The sequence below is a fragment of the Notothenia rossii genome (genome assembly GCF_949606895.1).
Source record: "Notothenia rossii genome assembly, chromosome: 1".
In the NCBI taxonomy this organism is placed as follows: Eukaryota; Metazoa; Chordata; class Actinopteri; order Perciformes; family Nototheniidae; genus Notothenia; species Notothenia rossii.
The window spans coordinates 91,175,505-91,201,645 of NC_136912.1; the positions used below are offsets into that span (position 1 = coordinate 91,175,505).

Consider the following 26,141-nt stretch of genomic DNA (forward strand, 5'->3'; position numbering starts at 1 on the left):
GCAGGGAACGCATTGATCATACTCGGACCAAAAGAAGAACGTTTCCCAGCAATAGTATGGTTTCAATGCAGTTTAGGACCTGAGGAAACTGGACGGCATGAGTGATATTTCTGAAATGAAATGGCATCAAATGATAAACGCTGTACGTCCACATGAAGTCTTTTGATTTTTCTCTTTTAGGAATACCAAATCGACATCATCTTCGCCCAGACGTGGACGGACAGCCGCCTCAGCTACAACAGCACCATGAAGAAATTGACTCTGAACAGCAACATGGTTGGAATGATTTGGCTTCCTGACACCATCTTCAGAAACTCCAAGACTGCAGACTCCCACTGGATCACAATGCCCAACCAGCTGCTCCGGATATGGAATGACGGGAAGATACTCTACACCTTGAGGTACATTTAACTTCTTAATTGTCTAACTTATTCCTGGTAAAGTGAAAGTAAAGTGCTTCAGTGAAGAGTTTGCAATAAAAAGTGGAAGTTTTGGCATAATTGATGTTCTGCAGACGTCCCCAAACGAAATATAAGAATGTTAAATTCCACACAACATATGCTGTTACTGACCGTTTGTGCAGTTGAATGCTCTGAGAAATATAAGTTACTGTGGTTTAGGACATCGGGTTTGCCCTTCTTTAAAATGTATGGTATGTAGGTTCGACAGTAGTCAAATAGGGCTTTCCACTGTGAACTAACCATACCTCTGCACAACACAACTGATGGTCTAAAACACATTAAGGCCCCGGCCCCACGAGGACGCATACTGCTAAACGCATAGGATTAACGCAAAAGCAATCGCAAAAAAGCTTCCGTCCACACGCAATGTTCACCGGATAGTGTCTGTCCACACGAGACAGCTCCGTTTAGCTCCAACTGCTGGAGAAGCTGCAGTACAGTACGCCAGTCAACGTGTATTAAAGTTGTAATCTTCCGGACAAAATTATAAAAGTGCCGGTCAAAGGTCTTCTTTGTTATTTATTGAGCTTTAAAACAAATGAATAACGAATCTATATAATATAATAATATAACACACGGAGCCTCTCTTTTTCCTCTCTCTCTTCGGACAGCAGTGTCTGTCTCATGCAGCAGCTGATCCCGTAATGAGTGACCCGGCCGACAGTAAAAATAAACATATTTATAACTAGTTTAGGTAGTTTGAGAGGTAATTAAAATAGCTAAGGGTGATGATCTGACTTGAAGTGTATGTTTTGCTCCGTTCACTGCATCACAACGGGAGGAGCTGCAGGTGAGCAGAGCTGCGTGTCTCCGTCCTGTCAGATTAGATTTCACTCGCGTTTATGTCCATATCGAGAGAAAGATAAATAATCTGAATTAAGTGTGCAGTTTACTTTGACGCGGGGGTGAGCAGCAGAGGTGGGGAGAGGCGGGGCTATTGCGTCATCAATATCAGAAAATGATCGTATAGGGCGCACACACGGAGCCGTTGGATCCCCCAGAGCGTTGCGTATGCCGTTCTATCCACCTTGGGACCCGTTATCGTTTCCGCAGTTGTTTACTGTCATATTCGGTCGTCCTCATGTGGCCGAACGGTCTATATGACACTAAACAGAAACGCAAACAACCGTTTTCGTCCTCGTGGGGCCGGGGCCTCAGAAGGCAAGTCATTCCACAAATTGACTCTTGACAAGGCACACTTGTTAATTGGAAACCATTCCAGGTGACGACCTCATCAACCTCAGTCATCTAGGCAAAAGGGGGCGACTTTGAAGAATAAAAAATAAAAATCATATTCTGGATTTTTTTTTTAAACTTTTTTGTTAACTAGATAATTCCATACAGTATGTGCTCTTTTATAGTTTTGATGTCTTCAGTATTAATCTACAAAGTAAAAACAAATTAAATTAAACAAAAACCATTGAATGAGAAGGTGTGTCCAAACTTTTGACTGGTACTAGCGCTTTGAGGGGTCGAAGACCTGATAAAGCACCAGTGTTTCCCCGATATACAAATAGTGGCGGCGCAGCGCCGCTGCTGAAATATGCGCGCCGCTGCTAGGGGGCGCCAGCCAGGTAGCCAAAAAACTTTACTTTTAATTTTTTTATTAAAATAATAATAAGTGGCGACCCTTTTTCATTTTTGATTGTTTATGTGGATTTGTAGTATTTGTGTTACTGTATGTTCAATAAAGGTGTTTTTTTGCTAAATCTTGAGACATTGCCACTGCATGTACTGGCAGGGCCGATTTCTGGCATAGGCGGTCGCCTAGGGCGCCGGATCTGGGGGGCGCTGCGCTGGTAACTGGGAGGGAAAAAACATTTTTGACCGTTGGGACTCATCCTAATTTTCGGCCTCGATGTAACAACATTCATAATTAATTAAATGTAACACCCTTTTCACCCCGGTTACACTTTTCATTTGTCCTGCACGATGGACACTGTAAGTGATGAAAGTGGGGGATGTTGGCTTATCAGGCGCCCGCAGCTCACAGCCAGCGTGAGAGAGAGAGAGAGATAGATAGATAGATAGATAGGGAGAGGGGGTGCACCGGTACCGGTGCTGTTGTTATTAGAATCTGGTGCTAGCTGCGCTAACGGATATAAGAAGTAGATGTTTCTACAACCAGGGTGGAGGAGAGCTCTCCTGTCAGACTGAGAGGCTCAGTGAGGTAAAGGACTCTCTGAGTATTTAGATAGTTAATTTTAGTCTAAGTTATCTCAGGGGGTCTCAAACGTTTTGACCACAAATTATGCAAACACATATTTCCAAGGCACTCCTTTATAATTATTAGGATAAATAAAAACAGGTTTGAAATCATTCCAATATGTACTATAGGACAGTAATCCAAAAATATCGTTTAAAGTTGGAGAGATACAAAAATATGCATAAATAAATCCATGTTAACTAGGTAAAATAAGATATGAATGAACAGAAATAAAATAAGTTACATTTATTTGTTATTGGCTATGGTAGGTTATTGGTTATGTTCAAATACTTATTTGATTATTAAAATGTAAACCGATCTTTTTCATATGGGTGTTTTAGAGTTGTACCCCCTAGATCAGGTCTCTAGTAATTGTGTGCTCAAAGTGCACCAGATTGAAGCATTTTACTTTAAAATGTTCAAAAAAATCTTCCCGGGGGGGGATACCCCCGGACCCCCCTAGAGGATGCGACGTCCACCCCCCAATTCAAATACGTTTATACAATACTGAATAGATTTGAAACCATTTTGAAGTATATTACCTATTTCAATAAGTTTCTGTTTTTGTAGTGATGTCTTTTGTAGAGATTTTTCATTTATTCTTTACATATCAAATCTCGCCCAGGGCTGCAAATTGTCTAGAACCGGCCCTGGCACTAGGCCTCAAGAGCCTTTCTTGTGCTGGCAGACACATAGAAACAAATTGGCGGGGCGCACTTCGCACACACTAAAAGATTCCACGCGCTGTGCGCTCACATTATGCTGGGCCCACGTACCTTAGCACCGCTGCTATGACTCCATGCTAGGGGAAACACTGAGCACTATATAAGTTCAGTGCATTTACCATTTGCAAAAACACTTACTTTAAAGATTATTTTCATAGTTTTTTCCATACAGTATGGTTTTGGCCTCACATCGTGTGGAGAAATGTTGGGATTCCTAAAGTCCTGGTCATTTACCTAAAGTAATATTTTTTTGTTTAATGTGAAATTGTGCAGCCCATTATCTCAAAGCTGTATCAACATTTTCAATATGGTTTGTATAAAAAACGCCCTAATTAGGGTCTGGGAACAGAGGTCGGCGAAGACCCTATTCATTTGTAATCGCTCGCGAAGCAAAACACACAAAACGACGGGCAAAAGCACAGAAAAAGGGGCCAAAGCATGACGGCAGATAGCCCGCACACCCCACTACAACTTGCATATTCGATATCCATTGGATTATTATTAAGTGATTTAAAAACAAACTAACTAACCCCAAACACCCCTAAATAAATGTTAAAGCTTTTCTTGAAGGGACCCCTTGCTAAGCTAACTTCCATAAAACCTACCATGTAAACCTACCGTGTAAACCTACCCATGGGAATCAACACATTTGATCAATCAACCCATTAGTTATATTGTCGCAGATATTGAAGAGATAAGAGATGTTTGCACCCTCTTAGGATGCAAACATTCTCCAGTAAGAACATGAAAGCCATTAAACACTGTCATTACTGATGCTAAGTGCAAATTGGGTGCTTCAAAACTCTACAACAACTTTACCCTCCTGCCCTGAAGCTCTCTTTGTAATTGGAGCACTTGGCATTATTTTAAACTGGTGCTTCAGTGACAACCATCTCCACAACGCCCCTGATCTTCTTGGCATTGGTCTTATGTTGTGAGACATTTCCAGAATTGTGATCATGTTTAAAGACTTTTCTGTGGTATGGTCGCTGATATTGCACATATTGTACATGTGAAAGGTATTTGCAGCACTATTATCTTCTCGCATTAATTCATGTCTGTCTCTAAGTGTTATTTTACAGGCCAACATTTAGTCGTTTGTAATCCAACTCCGCGGTTATCATTTTTCGTTTTTATTAGACGTGGACAATCCATAAAAGAAAAGTTGTTTTTCTCAAAAAAGAAAAGATAAGATTTAGTCAGATTTCCATCTGCAGTCCAGCACTCCCTGTTGTCTCATCTAGAAGTCAATGGTTTTCTGAATGTATTTTTGGTTGTTGACCGTGCTTAGGTTCATTATAGCCCATCATTAGGCACCTTTAGCTTAGCGGTGGTTCTGTAGTTCCTTCATAGCCTAATGTTAGCTTTTTACTCCAAGAATCATAAAGTGGTGTAAATATATTGAGTGAGGTAAACAAATATATATTTTACTTTATTTATTAACTAATTCGGACCAGCAAAAGGCTCCATAGAACGTTGTGTTTGATGCAAGCTATATTCTTCCCCATGCAGCCTTATTGAGACGTATTAAGCCATTGCAAACTTTGCAGAGTAATATCCGTTGGTGTCTTGAGAAAAAACAGTGAAATGTCATCTGGTATTAATTGTAATTAGCATTGGTCGCTGAAACAGTGATGACATTATCAATCAATCAATGTTTATTTATATAGCCCAATATCACAAATGTTACATTTGTCTCAGTGGACTTCACAGTTTGTACAGAATATCAGTATGACAATACGACACCCTCTGTCCTTAGACCCTCACATCGTACAAGGAAACACTTCCAGAGAAAACCCACAGTTTAAAGGGGAACATGGGAGAAACCTCAGGGAGAGCAACAGAGGAGGGATCCCTCTCCCAGGACGGACAGACGTGCAATACTGTAGATGCCGTGTGTAAATTGAAAAGATAATACATTTCACAGTGTAGGTAGACCAAATGTTTGGAAAGACCAAATGTTTGAAAGTGCACGTGTCTATAATAAGAAGATGAATCCAGGAGGATGTCAACAATCCTGTGGGAGCCATGCACTGCATTGTCCTGATTCCACGCTTTATTGATGTGCAAAGATTAATCTCTCATACTATTTACTGCCTTGTGGACTATAGAAACTAATGTGTATGTGCTAATTACCTTTTACGTTTTCTCTTATTGGAATTTATCTCACACTATCTGTGGGGACCAAACCATTAAAGAGGACAAATTCTGCTCATTTTCAGGTTCATATTTAGCATCTCTACTGGGACATGTCTCCGTGCTTTAATGTTCAAAAAGCTCTTTAATTTTTCTCATACTGCCTGTGCTGCAGCACCTCTTTTCACCCTCTGTCTGAAACCAGAGCCCAGTCTGCTCTGATTGGTTAGCTGGCCGGCTCTGTTGTGATTGGTCAACCGCTTAGAGATGTCCCGCCCCCTTAGCCTATCACGTACATTGTTTTGGAGTGCTAGCCAATAGGAGCAGGGGCCTTACATAATTATGTCACTATGTTCTGGAAGTAAACAAAGGAGTCCAATGGAGGCATTTCAGACCATTTACATGCATACAAACCTATACAACATGTACAGGAAAGGGAACACACCAAAAATGCATGATAGGGCCACTTTAAAGGAAAGATTTAACCCCTCATTCAACCAGAAAGAGGTTATCAACATGTTTATGCTGATTGTTTTCTCGGTCAGGTGGGTTGTACAGGAAGCACAAACTCTTCATTCTTGAAACTTCAGGGACTTCTTAATGCTTCCTGTTGCCTCTGTTCCCATTCAGATAAGAGATGTCACTTTGCATTCTTTAACTGCTTTATAATTGAAGGTCAACAACACACTGGCTGCATAATTGCATCCACAGGTTTGCCTGGTCTCATGGGACATTTGGCCTTTAGCTACATCACACACACATTCCCCCTGAATCTGCACAAGATAATTGCTGTGGGCTGTTTTCTAAGAAGCTTGTTATTTCATCCCCATTGTGCAGGTCTAATAGTAGCAGAGCAGTGACAAAAGTGTGTGTGTGTGTGTGTGTGTGTGTGTGTGTGTGTGTGTGTGTGTGTGTGTGTGTGTGTGTGTGTGTGTGTGTGTGTGTGTGTGTGTGTGTGTGTGTGTGTGTGTGTGTGTGTGTGTGTGTGTGTGTGTGTGTGTGTGTGTGTGTGTGTGTGTGTGTGTGTGTGTGTGTGTGTGTGTGTGTGTGTGTGTGTGTGTGTGTGTGTGTGTGTGTGTGTGTGTGTGTGTGTGTGTGTGTGTGTGTGTGTGTGTGTGTGTGTGTGTGGCCGCTGAACGCTGTCAGCCTGACATACTGCAATTACAGGATTACGTAATCAGGATTTTTTTTTTTTTATTGTATTCCTTACGAGAAGGATTTACGATTTACTAAATAATTTATTTTAAAAAATTGAGAACATGTAGACTAATTTTCTTGAAATAGCTATTTTTAAAACTATAATAAACCTAACAATTATAAGTTTAAAAGAAATTATAGAAAAAAAGTACAAAATAAATACCACACATACTTTATACAGTACTACTACAATACAAATTACTCCTAGATTTTTGGTTAGCTGGCCGGCTCTGTTGTGATTGGTCAACCACTTGGAGACGTTCCACCCCTTATCACGTACAATGTGTTGGTGCGCAAGCCAATATGAGCGTGAGTGTTACAAAGTGATGTCACTATGAAACAGAAATAAACAAAGGAGTCCAATGGAGGCGTTTGTTTGTGAGTGTGTGGAAGGAACACAGGGATTTTAGTCTTTGCAGACCATTTACATGCACTAAAACCTATAGACTACAGGAAAGGGAAAACCCCCAAAAAGCATAATAGGGCCCCTTTAATTTCCAGATGTCGAGAACATGGTTGAATCACCAGCTGCAGATAGCAAAACGGTAGTTATATAACAGTTGTTCCATTTCTGTGAAATTGAAAGACACACTGTATTGGGAGTCAGTAACAGGAAATGATACGACAACTTAAAACAAAATTACGTATTCTGGTTTTCCTTGAAATTAAAATGATCAGAGCCTCCTGTCTCCAGTCTCTTTCTTCAAGTTATTTAGAATTGTTATAGTTATTTGGTTATATTCTCTCTGGGCGACAAAAATAACTAGACATTAAAAACTGATTGTGATTTTTCTTTCAGGCTGACGATAAACGCAGAGTGTCAGCTGCAGCTTCACAACTTCCCGATGGACGAGCACTCCTGTCCGCTCGTCTTCTCCAGCTGTGAGTACGCCTCGCTCAATTTAGTACCGAGCAAAAACTACCTTATTTATTTTTAATGTCTTATGCATCAAAATACCACATTTTCCCTGGTATTTATCATTTGCTTATTTTGGTTTTATTTATTTAGCTCATGTTTAAATCTGGGTACAGATCCTGCTGGTGTGACAGAAGTAGCCTGCTAAGTATATATATAATGTGTCTATAGATACGTATGTATTTATATTTCTGCTTATTCCTGCATCTTACCTGCACCATTATGTCTTTGGCTCTATTTTATTTATGAGCCTGGGACTTATTCTGCTGTTCTTTTATTTAATTTGAACATGTTTTATCTTATTCTATTCTATAAATGTGTATTGCTTTGCTTATTTAGGCATCTAAATGCAACATTATGTCTCTTGCATTATTTAATTAATTTTGATGCCTTAGGTATACTGCATGTTGCTTTGTTGGAGTTGCCTGGGACTTATTCAACTGTACATTATTTCATTTTAACCCACAGTTTGTATCTTATTCTATTCTACATCATTTTTTTTTATTATTATTCCTTCATTATTGGGGAATCATTTCCCCTGCATGTCATCTTTCGCCCTCTGACGCAGATGCCCAGCCTTGAGCAGCCGTTATCTCCCTTAAGGAGGGGCTGCCCTAGCAAGTTGTTGATGTTACCAACTCTCGGTCAGAGATAGTTATTGTTATGGGAAACCTGGACCACATCCTTCTCGGGGCGTAGATGACCCCGAGCCATAAGCGACAACAAATGTGATTCAGTGTCCCTCAGCTGTTTAGTCTATCTATTGCACAATGTTGATTATTCTCTCAGAATTAGCTAAATACATGGGTCTGGGGTAGGGCTGCACGATTTTGGGAAAAAATCTAATTGTGAATTTTCTGACAAATATTACGATTGCGATTCGATTTGCGATATTTGTTTTTAAGCGACCCAACGGAAGTTTATTTTAAAATGCAGCCATATCCGGCTAGGAAGGTTGCATCAACGTGCTCCTGTCTCTACCAGCCCGAGCTACGAGTGAAAGAACGAAACTTACATGAAACTTCCGTTGGGTTGCTTTAAAGTCAAGTTTCAGTTTAACATTCACCCTGTAACAGAAACATGTGATGGAGCATTACTAACCTGACTCAGATGGTTTCACCAAACCATCTAGGAAAGCTCCATTGGAAGCCATTTGGAAAAGGGCAGGCACTTTCAAAAGCACTTGGCAGGTGATTGGATCAATCTGTCAATCACCTTCTATCTTGGGCCACTTCTGATTGGTTAAAAATGGCTGGTACATGTGGAGCACAGCACTTCTGATTGGTGTGGATGACTGACACAAAAGAAGAACAAACAAAACGAAAAAATGTTTAAAGAATTCGCAGGCTTTGCGATTTGATAATCGCATCATTTAAAATCGCGATTTGAATTTAAAATCGATTAATCGTTCAGCCCTAGTCTGGGGTAGAGTTCTTCAGAATTGATTGTTGCATATCAACAGTGTGGTCAAACCGTGGCCCGTGACATGTCTTGTGAATTCTCCGGCCGAAGCTCCAAATAAACCGTCAGTGTTTTCCATCAAAGCTCCAGCTCTCCTCGTGTCTCTCTGAGTCCTTGCTTCAGAACTTTCCCCCACATTCATCTTACTTGTACACTTCTATCTTTTGCGATATTGTATTTCCTTTTATGTCTTGAGTATAGTGCGTTATTGTTGGAGGAGCCCGGTACCCCAGATTTTCATGGCCAAAGAAACCAACTCAGTACGTGTTGAGCATATGAGAATAAAGCTTTTGAATGGTAGTGCATGTGCTGTGGTAGTGAGTTGCAGCGATCCTTTATTAGGATTACAGGAAGGCTTCATTGTGTAGCTTATCAGAGCTTAAGGCTCGCTGCAGCGCCTCTTCTGTGTGGACACTTCACGCTGAGATCCATTAAACCCATTTCCTTACCTGAGGACATCACTAGGCATTAAGCCCGTTTCCATGCCGACGTCTCTGTTTTTCTGATTAAGTCAGATGTGCTCGTCTTTAAAGCCATCACGCCTCTGGGATTGAAATAATTAACTGAGTACTAAGCAAGTATCACACAGTTTACCTCAGCACCTCTGAGCGTTTTGGCGGCTTTTATTGTTCTCCAACACTTTCATTTACATTGTTCGGTTAAATGTTGGTAAAAGTAGACTTTAGCAACCTAAAAGTATGTCTGGACTATATGTTCAAAAAACAATATATCTTTTGACATTGATCAATGTTTAAAATGACCCTGATATTTATATAACTTTTTCGTTTTTGAAGCCATACGCTCACTTGAATGGGGAAAAAGTTAAATAGTGCAGTTCTTCTACACTTTCAAAAAGTTGAATTTAATTATCTTAAAGAGGACGTATTCTGCTCATTTTCAGGTTCATATTTGTATGTAGTGTCTCTCCTGGGACATGTCTCCATGCTTCAATGTTCAAAAAGCTCTTTACTTTTCTCATACTGCCTGTGCTGCAGCACCTCTGTTCACCCTCTGTCTGAAACCAGAGCCCAGTCTGCTCTGATTGGTTAGCTGGACGGCTCTGTTGTGATTGGTCAACCGCTTAGAGATGTCCCGCCCCTTAGCCTATCATGTATGTGTTGGAGCGCTAGCCACATCCTGTCAAGTACTGTACACAGCTACAGTAGGGATACCTTTGTTATCTTGTACTACTCTGATATTGGAAGAGAACATTCAGTATTTTCCCAACGACAGTGTGGCAGGATCTCAGAAAAGAACTACTCATATAAAATTGCAGGAAATAAGACGCCACTCCAGTAACCTGGAAATGAATTAATCATGAGATATGAGTCATCAGAAGCAGCTTAATGATACTGAGAAATACCGGAGGACAAAAATGCAGATCTGCGGAAATCACTGAAGATATGATATAAGTGTTTTTTTCAGACGAATATTTTCATCTTATAATACAGATATTTTAAGTACATATTTTCGCCAGATTACATTTCATTTGAGCAACTATTAATTTCTACCTGTCATCTGGTATGGTTTGAGGTGGAGTCTCAACTTCAAATTGTCTCAAAGGAAAGGTACTGTCATTTTAATAAGGTATTATAAATATTGTTAATTTCTAAATGCACCGGGAATTGTGATTGAACCAATAACTAGTGTTTTTTTAATACAGATTTCCTACAGTCTAGTGTTACCATTCATTCAAGATTTCCAACATTAAGCTTTTATTGGGAATTTTTGTTGCAATATTTGTATTTTAATGGCATTTTATAGAAAATCTGAGTTGTGTCAAATGTTAATTGAATTTATTCACCAGATATGTTTGAAAACAATTAGTAATTTGGGTAAAATTCCCTCCATCTAATCTTCTCGGGAATTAAATACCTATTAAATCAAATTGTATTTTCTACTGAATACAATGATGTGTCTGTTGAAGAACATCCAGGCCAAACACCAAAGCAGAAATCGATTTATCACCCGTCATTAACCTCATATGATTGATTGTAAAAACACACCTCGTCTTTGTGCACATCTTGTGAAAGTCAGGCGGCGTCGGGATGGATTCAGTGCATCATTGAACCAAAGCCTTGTTTTAATCTACCTTTCTGTCCTCATGCAGACAGTCTTTCTTTAGCAGCTCAAGACCAATGTTGCTCCGCTGGCTGTAGGTGTGTCTGAACGGGAAATCCATCATTAGGATGAATCGCATAGGGTCAAACACTCACGCTCTGTGTAATTGCAGATGGATACCCTCGAGATGAGATGATCTACAAGTGGAGGAAGAACTCTGTGGAGGCGACGGACCAGAAGTCCTGGCGGCTCTACCAGTTTGACTTCATGGGCCTGAGGAACACCACGGACATAATACAGACGACAGCAGGTAGGGAGTGGATCTCATCATGGAAATACCTTCACTCATTCATTCTGCAACAAGTCACATCAACTGCAAACTCAGCGTTATCTTTCTGGGGTCAAGCATCGTTATTGCAGGTGTTCCAGTTTAGCCAGATGTTATCCAGGCCAACACTTCTTTGTTGATACTCATTGTTCTGAATAACTTGAGTGCAATAATTAGAGCTGAGAAACAACAAGTGACCAGTTTTTCTAATTTTAAAGGTCCCCTATTATCTCAGATATACAAAACATGTCTCTGAAGTATTTGGCTCCAAACACCAAACAGATCATTGCAGCATTACCCATAATCCCCTCTGTTTCAGCGCTGTTTCCAAAGTGCTGATTCTCTGTATACTTTAGATAAAAATAAGCAGCCCCTCCTCACGCCCCTCTGGGAGATATTTGGTTAAAAAGAACACAATGGTGCTCTAGGAGGAGATTCAGGTGATAAGGTGGGGGGGGGGGGGGTTACCTTGGTTGGTGATTGGCTAATGGTTACACAAGCCAACAAATCGTTATGACATCATAAAGTGGCCAAAATCTGATCAGCTCATTTTCAGACAGGTTTTTATAGAAATGGATCAGGACAAAAAGAGAGAGAATCTTTGTTCCTGAAACTTCCAAGTCTCTTTATACAGAGGGGACACGTGTTGATGTAGAAGAGACATGAACAAGTGGATTTTGCACAATAGGTGACCTTTAAGATAGTAAAACCCTACATTGTGGTCAGCATAGGTTCCAAGATTGCATTTCGGCCAATGCTCACCGCCTCTTTTGCTCTCCACACAAACCACAAACTGTCTGCCTGCATTCAAACAAATAGTTAAGTATCACTATTAAGCATTACCTGTCTATCTCTGTCTTTCTTTCTGTTGTCACCACTGCATTCAATGTGTTTTCAAACCCTTTGAATTTGCATTGCATACAATTTCTTTTGCAGAATTCACTGACATTTCCGTTCAGAGACGTGTTAATACATGTCTGTTCCACATGAATAAACAGGTGGTTCAGTAATTCAGCAGTTTTTAATTTAAAGTGTACCATGCACAGGCATAATACTTAAAGCAAATAAACCCTTGACAACTTGACCACAATTGCTTCCTATTCATTGATGCAACATCAAATATTTAAAACTGATCACCAAATTAGAAATATTGCATTGTTTCGATCTAATAGTTGGAAAGGCAGACTCAGTGTTGACCATACATAATATACAATATTAGACTTTATTTCAACCATTCTTAACAAGTTCTAAATGTGTCATTTAAACCAACCATGCTTGGAAACAAAATTGCCAAATAAGAAGGCTTCTTCGCAGACTTATTTTCTATCCATTTGATCATATATATCTCAGATATATAATAATGTATAAAAACATGTCTATGATGTGTTTTTCTCAAAATACAAACAGACCATGCATTTTAGACATCCCTCATACCCCTCTATTCCAGCCCTGTTTAGAGAAACGCGGATTTTGGGTTCTTAGCTTAAAAAAAAAAAAGAGGAGGCAGAGCTAATGCCTGATCAGAATTCTACCGGAGATTAAGTTAAATTCTGCTGTGATAAAACGCCATAATGTTTTAAACCACATCAAGGATTATTTCTGAAACAGTATGGAGCTCAAATGCTTTTTCTCTTGCGGGTTTATCACAAGGTGAGTTCCTTTTTTTATTTCCTGTTTTTTAAACACATGTGCTCTCCAGTACAGGTTAGCTCTGAGTGTTAGCGAGGCTTGCTAATGTAAACAAAGACGAGATTACGTCCAAAACACGTCAGGCATTGTTTCTCATAGCAACTCTCTGTGGGTCCACCATCCAAAATTACGTCATATCGGCAGCAAATCTTTATCTGCTTATCCGTTGTTAAAAGATGTGGGCATGGAGTAAAAGAGAAAGGGTTTTATTTTCTGACGCTGCGTGAGTTCCCTGACAAATATTTATGAATAAAAGACAACGAAAACTACATTTTGCATGATAGGTCCCCTTTGAATTGCATTTCCCCTTCAAGTACTCATAAGCAGTGTTTCAAAGTAACGCGTTACTGTAACGTAACTACTTTTTGCGCTAACTAATAGCGTTACTAGTTACCTATTCCCATTAAGTAACGCCGTTATAGTTACTGTGATTTAAATGGGTGCGTTACATTATGTGATGGAACTGAACCATCTCCCTGCGGATGTAACTTACAGGCGAATACAGCGATGTCCTCTCAGAGTACCATGGAAAAATGAAAGAAACCAGAGAGGAGTGATGAGTGCAGGGGCGCCGCCAGGGATTTTGGGCTCCATGAAAATATATCACATTGGGCCCCACCACCAGGCACAGGCCACTTTGTTTATAAATTACCTCGAGGGCCGTACCAAATGGTCTAGCGGTCCGTATACGGCCCGGGGGCCGGAGGTTCCTCACCCCTGCTTTAATATAATAACATTAGTATTAATATCATAACCAAAATGTCGGTGATTAACATGCCATCATCCAAATAGACTAAAAGCAGTTTTTTGTTTTATATAGATCATTGGCTATGTGGGAAAATACTGTGTTTTTGAAATGTATAATTAAAATAAGATGTTAGCTTTTTGTTTTGATATATATATATATATATATAGTCTCCCTTCAAATATGTTAAGTTTCATGTAATTCAACACAATGCTGCTCACCTCCTTCAGTTGGAAGAAAAGCTGGTTCAGGTTCAGCATTATGGGGGGACAGGGCTGCTGAGCTTAGAGATGGATCTGTTGGTCCTGGCACCAGGGGGAGGGACAACTGATTTAGTATGAATAGGCGCTAAAAATGTGCCTGCATTTATTAAAGGTAAGGAGGTAAGAATGGAAAAACCAGCTCGAGTGCGCTAGAATTTGAAAGTACACAACCGAAAAAATATGCCCCTTCCTTCAGACTTCCTCACAGAGCCCCTCCTCCAACACACACAAATGCGCACATGACCAATGAGGGCACGATATAAATTTCTGCACAGATGGAAGGCTGACAGGCAGGTAGGCCATCCAGTTATTTTAGCCGGGCCGGCTCAGATGATTGGTCGTGCTTTTTACAGCGCCACGGCTTCCACAGATGAAATGTTTGTATGTATTTATTGTCAAAGCATTTAATATATTCATTGCTATCGGGATGTTAAGAGCATTCCATGGAATATAACAAAAAGTTTTTCTGAAGTGAATTACCTACCCTACCTTTAAATGTCAGCTAAAAGAGCAGTGAAATGAAAAACCTCTGAATTTTCTGTAAAGATATTAACAGTAGTCTACTTAATGTCAGCTTAGTAAAAACAAAACATTAGCTAACAGAATAATTTCCTCCACTCATGGACCATACTTTTTCTTGTGAAAAACTGGATGACATACTGTCGCCCTTTAGTCCCTCTCTCTTGTCTTTCTCTCCTTTCTCTTCTTTTCTTAGAGCCTGACTTTTTGAGTCGTTGAGACATCATACAACACAAGTGTAGGCTAAGTACTTGGCTAGCATTCCTCCTCACATGTTTTCACTCTCTGCAAGTACTAGTGATGTGTCGGTCGCGAACGAGCCGATTCTTTTGAACGGCTCTTTGGTATGAACGAGGGGAACCGAGTCGTACTTGGTGAGAGCCGTTCTTGTTATCGTTCAATTGTTAGTCCGCACTCACTGCCTGCCAAAATCCACTCGCCTGTTGAAAAGCTTGATTTTGTTCCCCAAACGTATTCTGTGAAGACCCGCCCCTACTCTGATTAGTAGGTTTCAGCAGGAGGAGTGAGATGGGGTGGGTCTTAACGGAATACGCGAGAGAGAGAAGTCATAACAAGTGGTAGGCTACAGGACAGGTAGACGACGTGTTTTTCGGATGGAAAATGAGCCAAACGCGAAAACGCAGCAGCATTTTGATGCACTTCAACCAAAAAAACGCACCATTTGTAAAGGCAAAATATCCTTTAAAGCAGGGCCAACAAATGATCTCCATCGCCACTTAAAAACACAGTATCTATATTAAGAGTTGCGTGAATTTCATACAAGGCAAGGCAACTTTATTTACTTAACAGATACGGAGGGTAAATTCAAAGTAGTACATTCACGGACATGAATGACATGGATATGGCGCCACCTTGTGTCGTGTTTACAAAGCAGATTATTGACATTAGGTCTGGCAATACAGTCAATCATTATCCTGGTGATTATTTCACAGACAAACCAAGTAACCCCACCAAAAAAAACGGCTCTTTTGAACGGCTCTTTTGAACGGCTCTTTGAAAGGAACGGAGCCATAAGATCCGGCTCCCTTCAAAGAGCCATAAATCCCATCACTAGCAAGTGCCGGTGCCGCACCGCGTTTGGAGGCAGGACCAAACCATTACATGTAAATGAAGGGGGTGTACAGAGGCTTTGGATAATTAACTTTTGGAAGAAAATAAGTTAAATTAATCGTAAGTTTAGTGAGTACTTTATCAATATAACGTTCTTTTAATGTTAATTATTGAGGATTGATGAAAGGTTACTTTAAAAAAAATGTCTTAATTTTCTAAACATTTTGGGGCCCCCGTCAGTCACGGGCCCTTAGAATTGTCCTAACTTTTCACCCCCTTACGGCGCCCCTGGATGAGTGGTTAACGCGGGGTAACATTTCAGGGTAAGCCAATCAGAGACAGAGTTGGGCGGGTCTTTCCTTATGGGGAAAATACACACACACGAACACTTGCTAATGCTAACACACATAGACACGGCAACGCTCACCCCCAGCTGGCAGCACACACACACACAATGGCAGATGCAAGTATCAGCGAGAGCAGAACATGGAGCAGCAGCGTATTTACAACTTGGAGATATAACCACTATTTGCAATTTGTGGGGATAAAGGACGCAAAAAATATTACGGTCAAATGTAAACTGTGTGCAGGACAGAAAGCATTGTCCACATTGAATAACAGCAATGCCAATCTCCTGAAGCACCTAACTAATGTACATGGGGCTATAAAACTAGTCGCCAAAGACCCCACCGTCTCAACCACCGGCAGTGACCCAGATGGAGCAACACCATCTAAACAGCCAAAAAACGATTCTTTCAAATCGTCACCCAGAGTCAACTAAATAGATTGCCAGGTACGTTGTTGAGGACATGCTGCCCATCGCAACGGTTGAGTCTGTTGCCTTCAGAGAACTAGTCAGCAAAAAAAACACAAAAACTTGTATTTTTATTGTTATTATTTTTAAAGTAAAGTAACTTGTCACTAGTTACTTTTATAATTTAGTAACTAACAAAGTAACTAGTTACTTTTTTTTTAGAGGAGTAACTATAACTATTACTAGTTACTTTTTAAAAGTAACTTGCCCAACACTGCTCATAAGTGATATTGGCTGCAGAGAGAAAGCACCGATAAGATACTCTCCGGAAGCTGAATAGAGCTGACTCATCCTTACCGCTTCTTTAAGTGTTTTTATGAGGACACTTTAAAGCAGGGGTGGGGAACCTTTTTCCTGTCAAGGGCCATTTCAATTTTTTCAACATCCTCAGAGGCCCGTACAAATGATTTACCTCTGCTTAAAAATACTAAAATCACAGCCCATGTATTTGTTCTTTCTTTCATGCTGTGCAAAGAAAAAACAACCTCTTAATCCAGATATCTTACCATGACCCGCGCATGCACGTGCACGGTTGTGGCATGACCACCAAAACAGAAAGATATGGACACAAGATGTGTGCAAATGTTTTTAGTTTCCTATCCATGTGTGGACATGATTTAAGAGGGGGGCGGACCTAACCTCCTCTAGACTCAGGTGAGCTAAAGCACTCTGAGGGTTTAGATAGTTAACTTTAGTCTAAGTTATCTCAGTGAGTCTCAAACAGTTATGAAATACTATATGGCAGTAAAACAAGAATACAGTTTGAAAGGGGAGTGATTTGTAAAATATCCATAAAGAAAAAGAACATCTGCTTACAGTTGTGTTTCATGTGGGTGTTGAGAGATGTATCCATAGATCTCTTAATGTTGCTCTCAAAGTGCACCAGATTGATGCTTTTAACTTCAATATTTAAAAATAACCTTCCGGGGGGAGCATCCCCCCGGAGCCCCTAGCGGAGGTGAGGTCCACCCCCCACTCGTAAAAAATAGCACTTTACCCCTGCCTATATGCTGTGAGCTGATTATCGAGCCTTCATTGTAACAGTCGCGGGTGTACTGTGTGTTTGCGTGTGGGGAGTGCTTTTGTGCGTGCTCTATAGTGCCCGTAATAGTGCTCACTGGAGTCCAGCACCTCAGCACCCCCACTCAAAATACCTTCCCGCGCCTCTGTACCCTACTTTATAATTTTCGAATCATAAATCTAATCTCCAGAAGCAAAATGCTAACGTTATGCTATAAAGGAACTACAGCCGAGTACAGCAGGGTCGCACGACTTCAACGTCACGGCAAATTCAGATCCATATTCAAAAAGACAGATTCTAAATTTGTTCGAGTTGAAGCGTTTGTTTTAACAGTTTGCAGGAGGCAGGGACTTGCTTTCAAGCAGAACAGGGCAAACAAACTTAGCGGGAGTGTTTACGTGTTCGCCATAATGACGTACAACGACCTGGACAACTTCTGTAGTCCTATTCAGCCATTTGGTAACAACCATTGTTTTTCAGACACGTAAACTCTTCAGAAATCCCCAGTGGGGTCACTGCTGATGTATTTAATGTCATAGAACAAAACGTGATCCGTGTCTTAAATGTGTCTCAACCACAGACCTTATTTCCAGCTATTTTCCAAAACCCTATGGAGAAATCCCGTTGACTCTGAGACGAGGGAACAGGAAGTGTCAAAATGCTAACTCACTTCCGGGTTCAACTACTCTGTGTCGTTTTCTCACACAGGTGACTACGTGCTGATGACCGTTTACTTTGACCTGAGCAGAAGGATGGGATACTTCACCATCCAGACCTACATCCCCTGCATCCTCACCGTGGTCCTGTCCTGGGTCTCCTTCTGGATCAAGAAGGACGCCACGCCGGCCAGAACCGCTTTAGGTACCGCTTTCTCTTTCTGCAGATACTGTGGTGAATAAATGTAAATGTATAAAATATAAATGTATCTTTTTATTAGCAACCCCCCACTTTAAATATTCTTTTAGTCTTTATTATTTACCTACCTTTTATATTGTTTTATTTATTTTATAGTTCTTAAAGGATTTTTTCTTATTTTGTAATCTAACATGCTTCAATAGCAATATTTTTACGTTGCTCTTTTTTATTTCTTAATTGTTTCACCTTTATTATAATTAAGGAATTTTTATTACTATTATCTTTTAATTGTTATTTCTGTTGTACCTGTTGTATATGTTCACTTTGTTTTATGGGTTTTTTATGGTATATTGTTGCATCGACTCAGTTGTCTTGTGTCTTATCTGTCTGAGAGAAACCATTATTTATTTTTATTTTTATTATCATACATTTTACCTCCTTGTGTCTATTAACCTGATAAAATGTTGTATTTTGCTACCTTTTAAAGTTCTTAACAGATAATCTGAGGGCAATTTCTTGTTGTTTGTTTTTAACTTGTGATGATGTCATTTAGTAAAGCACTCTGAGCTGCATGTGTATGTATGAAAAGTGCTATATAAATAAAGCTTTATTATTATTATTATTATTATTATAAAGGTCTTGAAATATTAAGAAAGAGGCTGGAGACAGGATCATCTAAGATGGATGTGTTTTAATAGCCAGCATTTTGTCATTTTGCAAAGGCTTTGGTAGTCACAGATATTACATAACTTACATCACTTCCTGTTATAGGCAGTGTCTACTCATTTAAACGCTGGTTATATAACTGTACTGTTTTGCTATCTGCAGCTGGTGTTTCTACCATGTTCTCGAACTTCCTTAAAATCAAGCAATCGTTTCAAATGACACAACTGTGGACTAGCTGAGTTCACAGAGACTTAGATATATGTGTTTACTTAATATAGACCGGCAGTGGCTCAGTCAGTAGGGGCTTGGACTGGGAGCTGTAGGGTCGCCGGTTCAAGTCCCCGACCAGACATAAAATATGGAGTGTGGACTGCTACTTGGAGAAGTCCCAGTTCACCTCCTGCCCTGCCGTGGTGCCCTTGAGCAAGGCACCGGACAACCCCCTTCCCCCCCCCCCCGCACTCCCATTGCTCCCCGGGCGCTGTACAATAGCTGCCCACTGCTCCTAGTACTAGACTCCTGGTACTAGGATGGGTACCAGGTAAATACAGAGGCCAAATGTCACTGTGTGTGCGGTGTGCTCTGCATGTGTGACCCAAAGAGGGATTCATCTCTCCCAATTCAATTTCATATCATCCACACTTTAGCTCTATGTCTGAAACTATGCTTTAAACTTCAGCTAATAAAAATAAGAGAAAGTACAGATGCAGACTTCATGTCAAGGCTTTTCTCATCAGGTTTCCATTTGCACTCTTTAATCATGTTTTGCTTTGAATATGCTTCTATCTTTATCGTTTATATCAGTGGTGGAAAAAGTTCTGAACACAGTGTACAAATACTCTGTTAAAGTAAAAGTATGCCTTTTGATAATCTTAGTTCAGTAAAAGTACAACAGTATTAGCATTTCAGTTTTAAAACTAGGTCTGCAGAATGACCACTTTAAGAATAATATAATACGCATTATATCACTGGTTTATAGTTTCATTAGTATATATTATATCGTTAATCATTATTTTAATTTAGCAGTAAGTAAGGGCAACGTTTATTTTAATATTTTTTACTGCCAGGGATCTTGATAATATATAATTGTTCATCATTATCTACTTGTTGATATATGTTTGTATTAATTATGTACCTGCAATGTAACTAACGTAGTGGAGTACATGTATAAAGTATCCTAAAAGGTATATTTTCATGTACAAGTATCTCAAAATTCAAGTTAGGTACTGTACTGAGTATTTGTACTTCCCACCACTGATCCACGCTGCATGAATATATGTCTGTCATTTAATTAGAGTCAGTCCATCTTGTTCTGTTTTTTGTATTTGTCTCTTTTGTGCATGCTCTCTGTTGTGAAGTCCTGTGGATCGCTCTTGTAAAGGTAATTTATTTAATTGTTTTTGGTTATTTTCCTCTGATTTAAAAAATATATATTTTTCACATGTTTAAGTCAGCTTGTGTTTGCCCAGGCCTTTTAGACTGAAGTTACTAAATAAATAAGTGTGCATTTTGTGATAGTACAGGTGCAAATGACAGAGCTGCTTTTACAAATGAAAATGACATTTATTTTTTCCTGAATAATTTGCATCAATGTGCGATTTCTTCTTGGCTCTTAGTAGAAGCATGTAATATGTTTACTAAGTGCTACACAGGGATTCTATCCTTTGCAGACAATTTACATGTGCAAACACCTATACAAGACACTACAGAATAGGGCCCTTTTAGCTTCTTATGTTTATAAACATTTTGTTATTTTTGTTTATTTAGCTGCTGTAGTTAGTACTCAGGTTTGAGTACTTATTAACCACTACTCACAGTTGTCAATCACTTGCTGTGTTTAAAAGTGTTCATGTATGTTGTGCTCTTCAACCATTTATCCATTACATACTAAACATCACTATTTCCTCTACATTATGCTGTAGGTAAATGTAAGTGCCTTTCTGTTAACTTATGAAAGGTGAGTGTTATCATGTTGGTGAGATGCGGCTGGAGGCTGAACAGTGAGAGCGTCCGCCAGAAATAGCTTGTTGCCATGGGAAACAGGATGACACAGTTACAGATGTTTGTGTTTTTTGATAGACATCTCCAATGCTGAACAAAAATAATCATACAGAGGCGCTGCAGGTAGGAGGTGTTTCTCCTGTCTGTCAATCTGAATGCTCAAACTAAATCTGCTGTGAGAGAAAACATATGTATTCGCTTCTCACTTAGCATCTCTTTGCTAACATAAAGACGAGGTTACTCGTACGATGAAAAATTATCGAGATGTTAGATTTTAAATTAGAAATCACTTTAGACAACCCCATAAGGATTTTTTTGTTAATGAGTATTGTATAGCTCTACAGTATATGTTATTATAATACTCATATTCAGGACAATATGTAATAAAATGTGGAGTTTTTACTGACTTTTTGGACATTTGAGATGATTCCAATACGGAGAGCACACTGCAATGTGATTCATTCTATATACCGGTAATAAATATTAAGCAATCAATCTGTATTTTTCATGTACTGAAGGTAACGGAATCAGATTCAAAAAGAATCGCATGTGCTTCAGAAAAATACCCCCAAAATAAGAACTTAATAGACAAGGTACTGTATAAAAGAAGATTAAATTAAATATCAAATAGAGCTCAACGAATGTGGCAAAGTGTTCTCTGTACTAAAATAACTTTTCTCAACGTAAAACCTCTTTAGCTTTTACAGTGTAACTTTAAAATCACTGTTCAACGAGTTGTAACATGTACTATGCTATTGAATAGAAGAGATCATGAAGGATCTTCAGACAAACACTGCAGGATTTGAAGATGATTTTTATATAATTAGATTTTATTCATAATCCAGCATTCACTCGAGCTTTTTCAGTAAAATGACGGTCGGGATTAAATACAGCTCGGTTTCACAAAACGGTTCAGGTTCAAACTCTGTATTATTCCCTGACAGCATGTCCTAAAGGTCTCCTATTATACGGTTTTTCATCAATATATTATAGGTCTCAGATATATACAAACATGTCTCTAAAGTGTTTGTCTCCAAACACCAAACAGATCATTGCAGCATTACCCATAATCCCCTCTGTTTCAGCCCTGTTTCCAAAGAGCTTATTCTCTGTCTGTTACTTTAGATGAAAATAAGAAGCCCCTCTGAGAGATATTTGGTTAAAAATAACACAATGGTGCTCTAGGAGGAGATTCAGGTGATAAGGTGGGGGGGGTACCTTGGTTGCTGATTGGCTAATGGTTACACGAGCCAAAAAATCATTATGACATCATAAAGTGGCCAAAATCTGATCAGCTCATTTCAGACAGGTTTTTATAGAAATGGATCAGGACAAAAAGAGAGAGAATCTTTGTTCCTGAAACTTTCAGAGTCTCTTTCCACAGAGGGGACACATGTTGATGTAGAAGAGACATGAAGAAGAGGGGACACATGTTGATGTAGAAGAGACATGAAGAAGAGGGGACACATGCTGATGTAGAAGAGACATGAAAAAGTGCATTTTGCATGATAGGTCCCCTTTTAAGAAGAGTGTTTCCTCCTGTGCAGGAATAACCACGGTGCTGACGATGACCACCCTCAGCAGCATGGCCAGGGTGTCCCTCCCCAGAGTTTCCTACATCACCGCCATGGACCTCTTCGTCACCGTCTGCTTCCTGTTCGTCTTCGCCGCGCTGATGGAGTACGCGACGCTGAATTACTATTCGAACAGCGTTAAGAAACCACGCTGCAGGGAACCTAGAAGAACAGTGAGTTGGACTACAATTAGCAATTTGTTTATTTATGGTGAATGTAATATTCGTGATAAATATGTCTTTAAATCACATGATAGAGGAGGAACCATAATTCAATTTCCTTTGTTGGAATGTAACTAACAGTGGTATGGCAGCTATCTAAAAGCAATGCAACTAACAATTTATCTTCAAATCACATTTTTTTATATAGCCCAATGTCACAAAACACATACCTCAGTGGGCTTACAGATCAACAAACACGAATCACCTTATAAAAGCAAAACTTACAAGATAAATATATGATGCAAAAATTAAATGGAATAAAATTAAATACAGTAAAAATGCAAAAAAAGTAAAATACCATCAAATGTAGTAACCAGCTCTAACTATAGGCTTTATTAATAATGGGATGAATCTAGTTTGTTTAACACTACCTTACAAGAAAAAGGAACAGTCAAATATATGATCAAAGCACCCTAAAATGATGACAGATATGCCAGCTAAAAACTGACAATAAATGAAGTTCATTTCAGGTCATACATAAGTCAAAAAATAAAAGAACTCACTGTAACATTTTTTAATTTAACTAAAATATAATGTATTATTGTTATGGAACAAACATGTGTCAGTGTCAGTATTTAATGACACATTAAAATGGCAAAAGAAAACGCTTACAAACATGTGGGTATTTTATAACCAGGCAAGTTACTTCAAGTTGTAGCTAAACTATTAGTTTATATCCATCCATCTTCTACCGCTTATCTGAGTTGTGTCATTTCTATCGTCCTGTAAAGTAAACCAACCTGACAGGACCCTGAGTATCAGTATTAGCAAGGAATTCTTAAAAGATGATCACATAATTAAATCTTTACATAAATATAACTTAGCAATTATAGCAAAAAATAAATAAAAGGGTTACATCATTACAAAGTATTTTTGAAAAATGTGCATTCAGTCTTTAAAGGTCACCTGTTATGCAAAATCCACTTTTTCATGTCTTTTCTACATAAACGTGTAACCTTATGATGTGTTGTCTTGTGTAACCATTAGCCAATCACCAACCAAGGTAACCCCCCCCCCCCCCCCCCCCCCCACCCCTTATCACCTGAATCTCCTCCTCGAGCACCATTGAGTTCTTTGTAACCAAATATCTCTCAGAGGGGCGTGGGGAGGGGCTCCTTATTTTCATCTAAAGTAACAGACAGAGAATCAGCACTTTTGAAACCGGGCTGAAACAGAGGGGATTATGGGTAATGCTGCAATGATCTGTTTTTTTGGAACATTAATTCAAACTGAAGTAGCTTCTTCAAGTCTGAGAAAGTCTCCCCTTTTTCTCAGAACTACTCGGTGCTGGATGTGAGGCCGCCTCACACCGTCATCGCGTTAAACAACTCCCTGTACTGGCAGGACTTCGAGGACGCCTGTGTCTACGAGTGTCTGGACGGGAAAGACTGCCAGAGCTTCTTCTGCTGCCTGGAGGAGTGCAAAGAAGGAGGGTGGAGGAGAGGACGCGTCCACATAGATCTACTCGAACTGGACGCATACTCACGTGTCTTTTTTCCCACCTCCTTCTTGCTGTTCAACATCGTTTACTGGGTTGGCTATCTCTACCTTTAGCCCACAGCGGGGGGTCACAACACAAGGAGTTCAACGCAGGAGATTCAAGGTTAATAAAAAGGTAACATCAAATAAGTGCTACCTGAAGCAGCTACCTGGAGGTAAAAGATAACGTGTGCGTCTTCAGGCCAGAGCCTCGCAGTGATTTCTGACTTCAGGTGCGATAATACGGCACATTACTGAATCCATTCAATATGCAGAACACAGACGGAGAACAGGATGGACTGTGTGCGAATGTGAAGGAAAAAGAAGCTACTCCAAACTTCTCAATCAGGATGATGACTCGTCTTGTAGGGAACGTTATTATCCAGCCATCAGTCAAATTCAGTTGATGAAAATCCAAGGACGTTCAGACCATTCATAGTGCCTTCCTCCGGAGGGGTAGATACTATCTGCTACAATAATCAGGGAGTAATGATTTATAATAAAAAAAATAGAAGAGCCTGGCTTTGACTGATTATGGCTGTCCTCATTCAGAGTTACATTTATAAAACAGCCGTTTGTATAAGAACCACATGACAAATCTTTAGGTTGTTATCTCTTCATACTGACTCATTCCTCCTCACTATCAGAGCCCTATACACTATAACAAATACATTGGTTCCCAGGGAAGAGAGCCATTAAGATAACACTTACAGCAGAAAGAAACATGAAACGTGTTTTATTGGCATCATTCTTATGTTAGAGGATTGGAGGTTATTTTATCAAAGAGTTAAATGAGTCAAAAAACTCTCCATGTTGTAACTTTGGCTTTCTTCTTGAGGAAATTGATACAAACTCTCATGTCTCCATACTTAACATCAAGCTAGTCAGCAGCTCCTTAGCTTAGCTAATACTACAGAAACAAATGTAAGGCCATTCCTATGTTCTCCAGATTGATACGCAGTGTTCTGTCCATTTAGGCAAACATCTCTCACTGACTTAGCCACATGCTAACAGTTTTGAAAAAAAATGTATTTAGCCAATCTGCAGCCTGTAGCTTAGCTAACGCAAAGACTGAAAACAGGCTAACAGCTAGCCTGGGCCTGTTTGAAGGAAACACATTTGCATTACAATGTTCCCCTGGATTTATATGAAGTTCAAAATACATATACAGCATGATATTTCAACCCAGTCTCACGGCATTTCGTGTTATAGTCACGACATTTAATCTATTGATTCGTGTTCACCAACACGATTTCCCCCTCTTTTTTTTTGTTCGTGTCACACAGAATGATTTTAAAAGCAATGTATTTCAATAAGGAGAGACAGTTTGATGTAAGAGTACATATTTATTGCCAGAAATACGCATGAATGTAAAGGAGTTTTGGCGATTAGGCCCCGTTGTGCAGGAATATCATTCGGGAAGGGAGAGCCGATGAGAGAGAGCCCTGGATTCAGAGGAACAGGAGGTGAAAAGGGGTGGAGGAGGGTTGCGCCGATTCACCTGGAATGAGAGCTGTCAGAAGGGAGAGCAGATTTAAAAGGTTTAGCGGAGCGCCATGATAGGCTTGTGAGAATAGAGCGAAGTGATTGGTTAAGCTGGGGAGTGACGCCCCCGATCACTTATTGAGAGGAGAGAGAGTAGTAACATGGAAATAGTGAATGAATGAGTAAAGAAGGTCTTCCTGGTTGAACTTAAGCTGAGCTTTATTTCTATTGGTAGTATGTTTCGTGC

General features: G+C 39.7%; 1 protein-coding gene across 2 annotated transcripts in view; it reads left to right on the forward strand.

Annotated features, from left to right (window-relative positions):
- The window catches only part of gabrg3 (gamma-aminobutyric acid type A receptor subunit gamma3), a 60,882-nt gene extending 35,955 nt beyond the window's left edge, over positions 1–24,927 (forward strand). For both annotated transcript variants that reach the window (XM_079684189.1, XM_079684188.1), the window contains exons 4-9: positions 181–401; positions 7,525–7,607; positions 11,336–11,473; positions 18,322–18,474; positions 22,683–22,882; positions 24,206–24,927. In XM_079684189.1, the coding sequence (XP_079540315.1) occupies positions 181–401; positions 7,525–7,607; positions 11,336–11,473; positions 18,322–18,474; positions 22,683–22,882; positions 24,206–24,484 (1,074 nt within the window). In that variant the 3' untranslated portion in view covers positions 24,485–24,927. The remainder of the gene's footprint in view (positions 1–180; positions 402–7,524; positions 7,608–11,335; positions 11,474–18,321; positions 18,475–22,682; positions 22,883–24,205) is intronic.
- Positions 24,928–26,141: the final 1,214 nt, after the last annotated feature.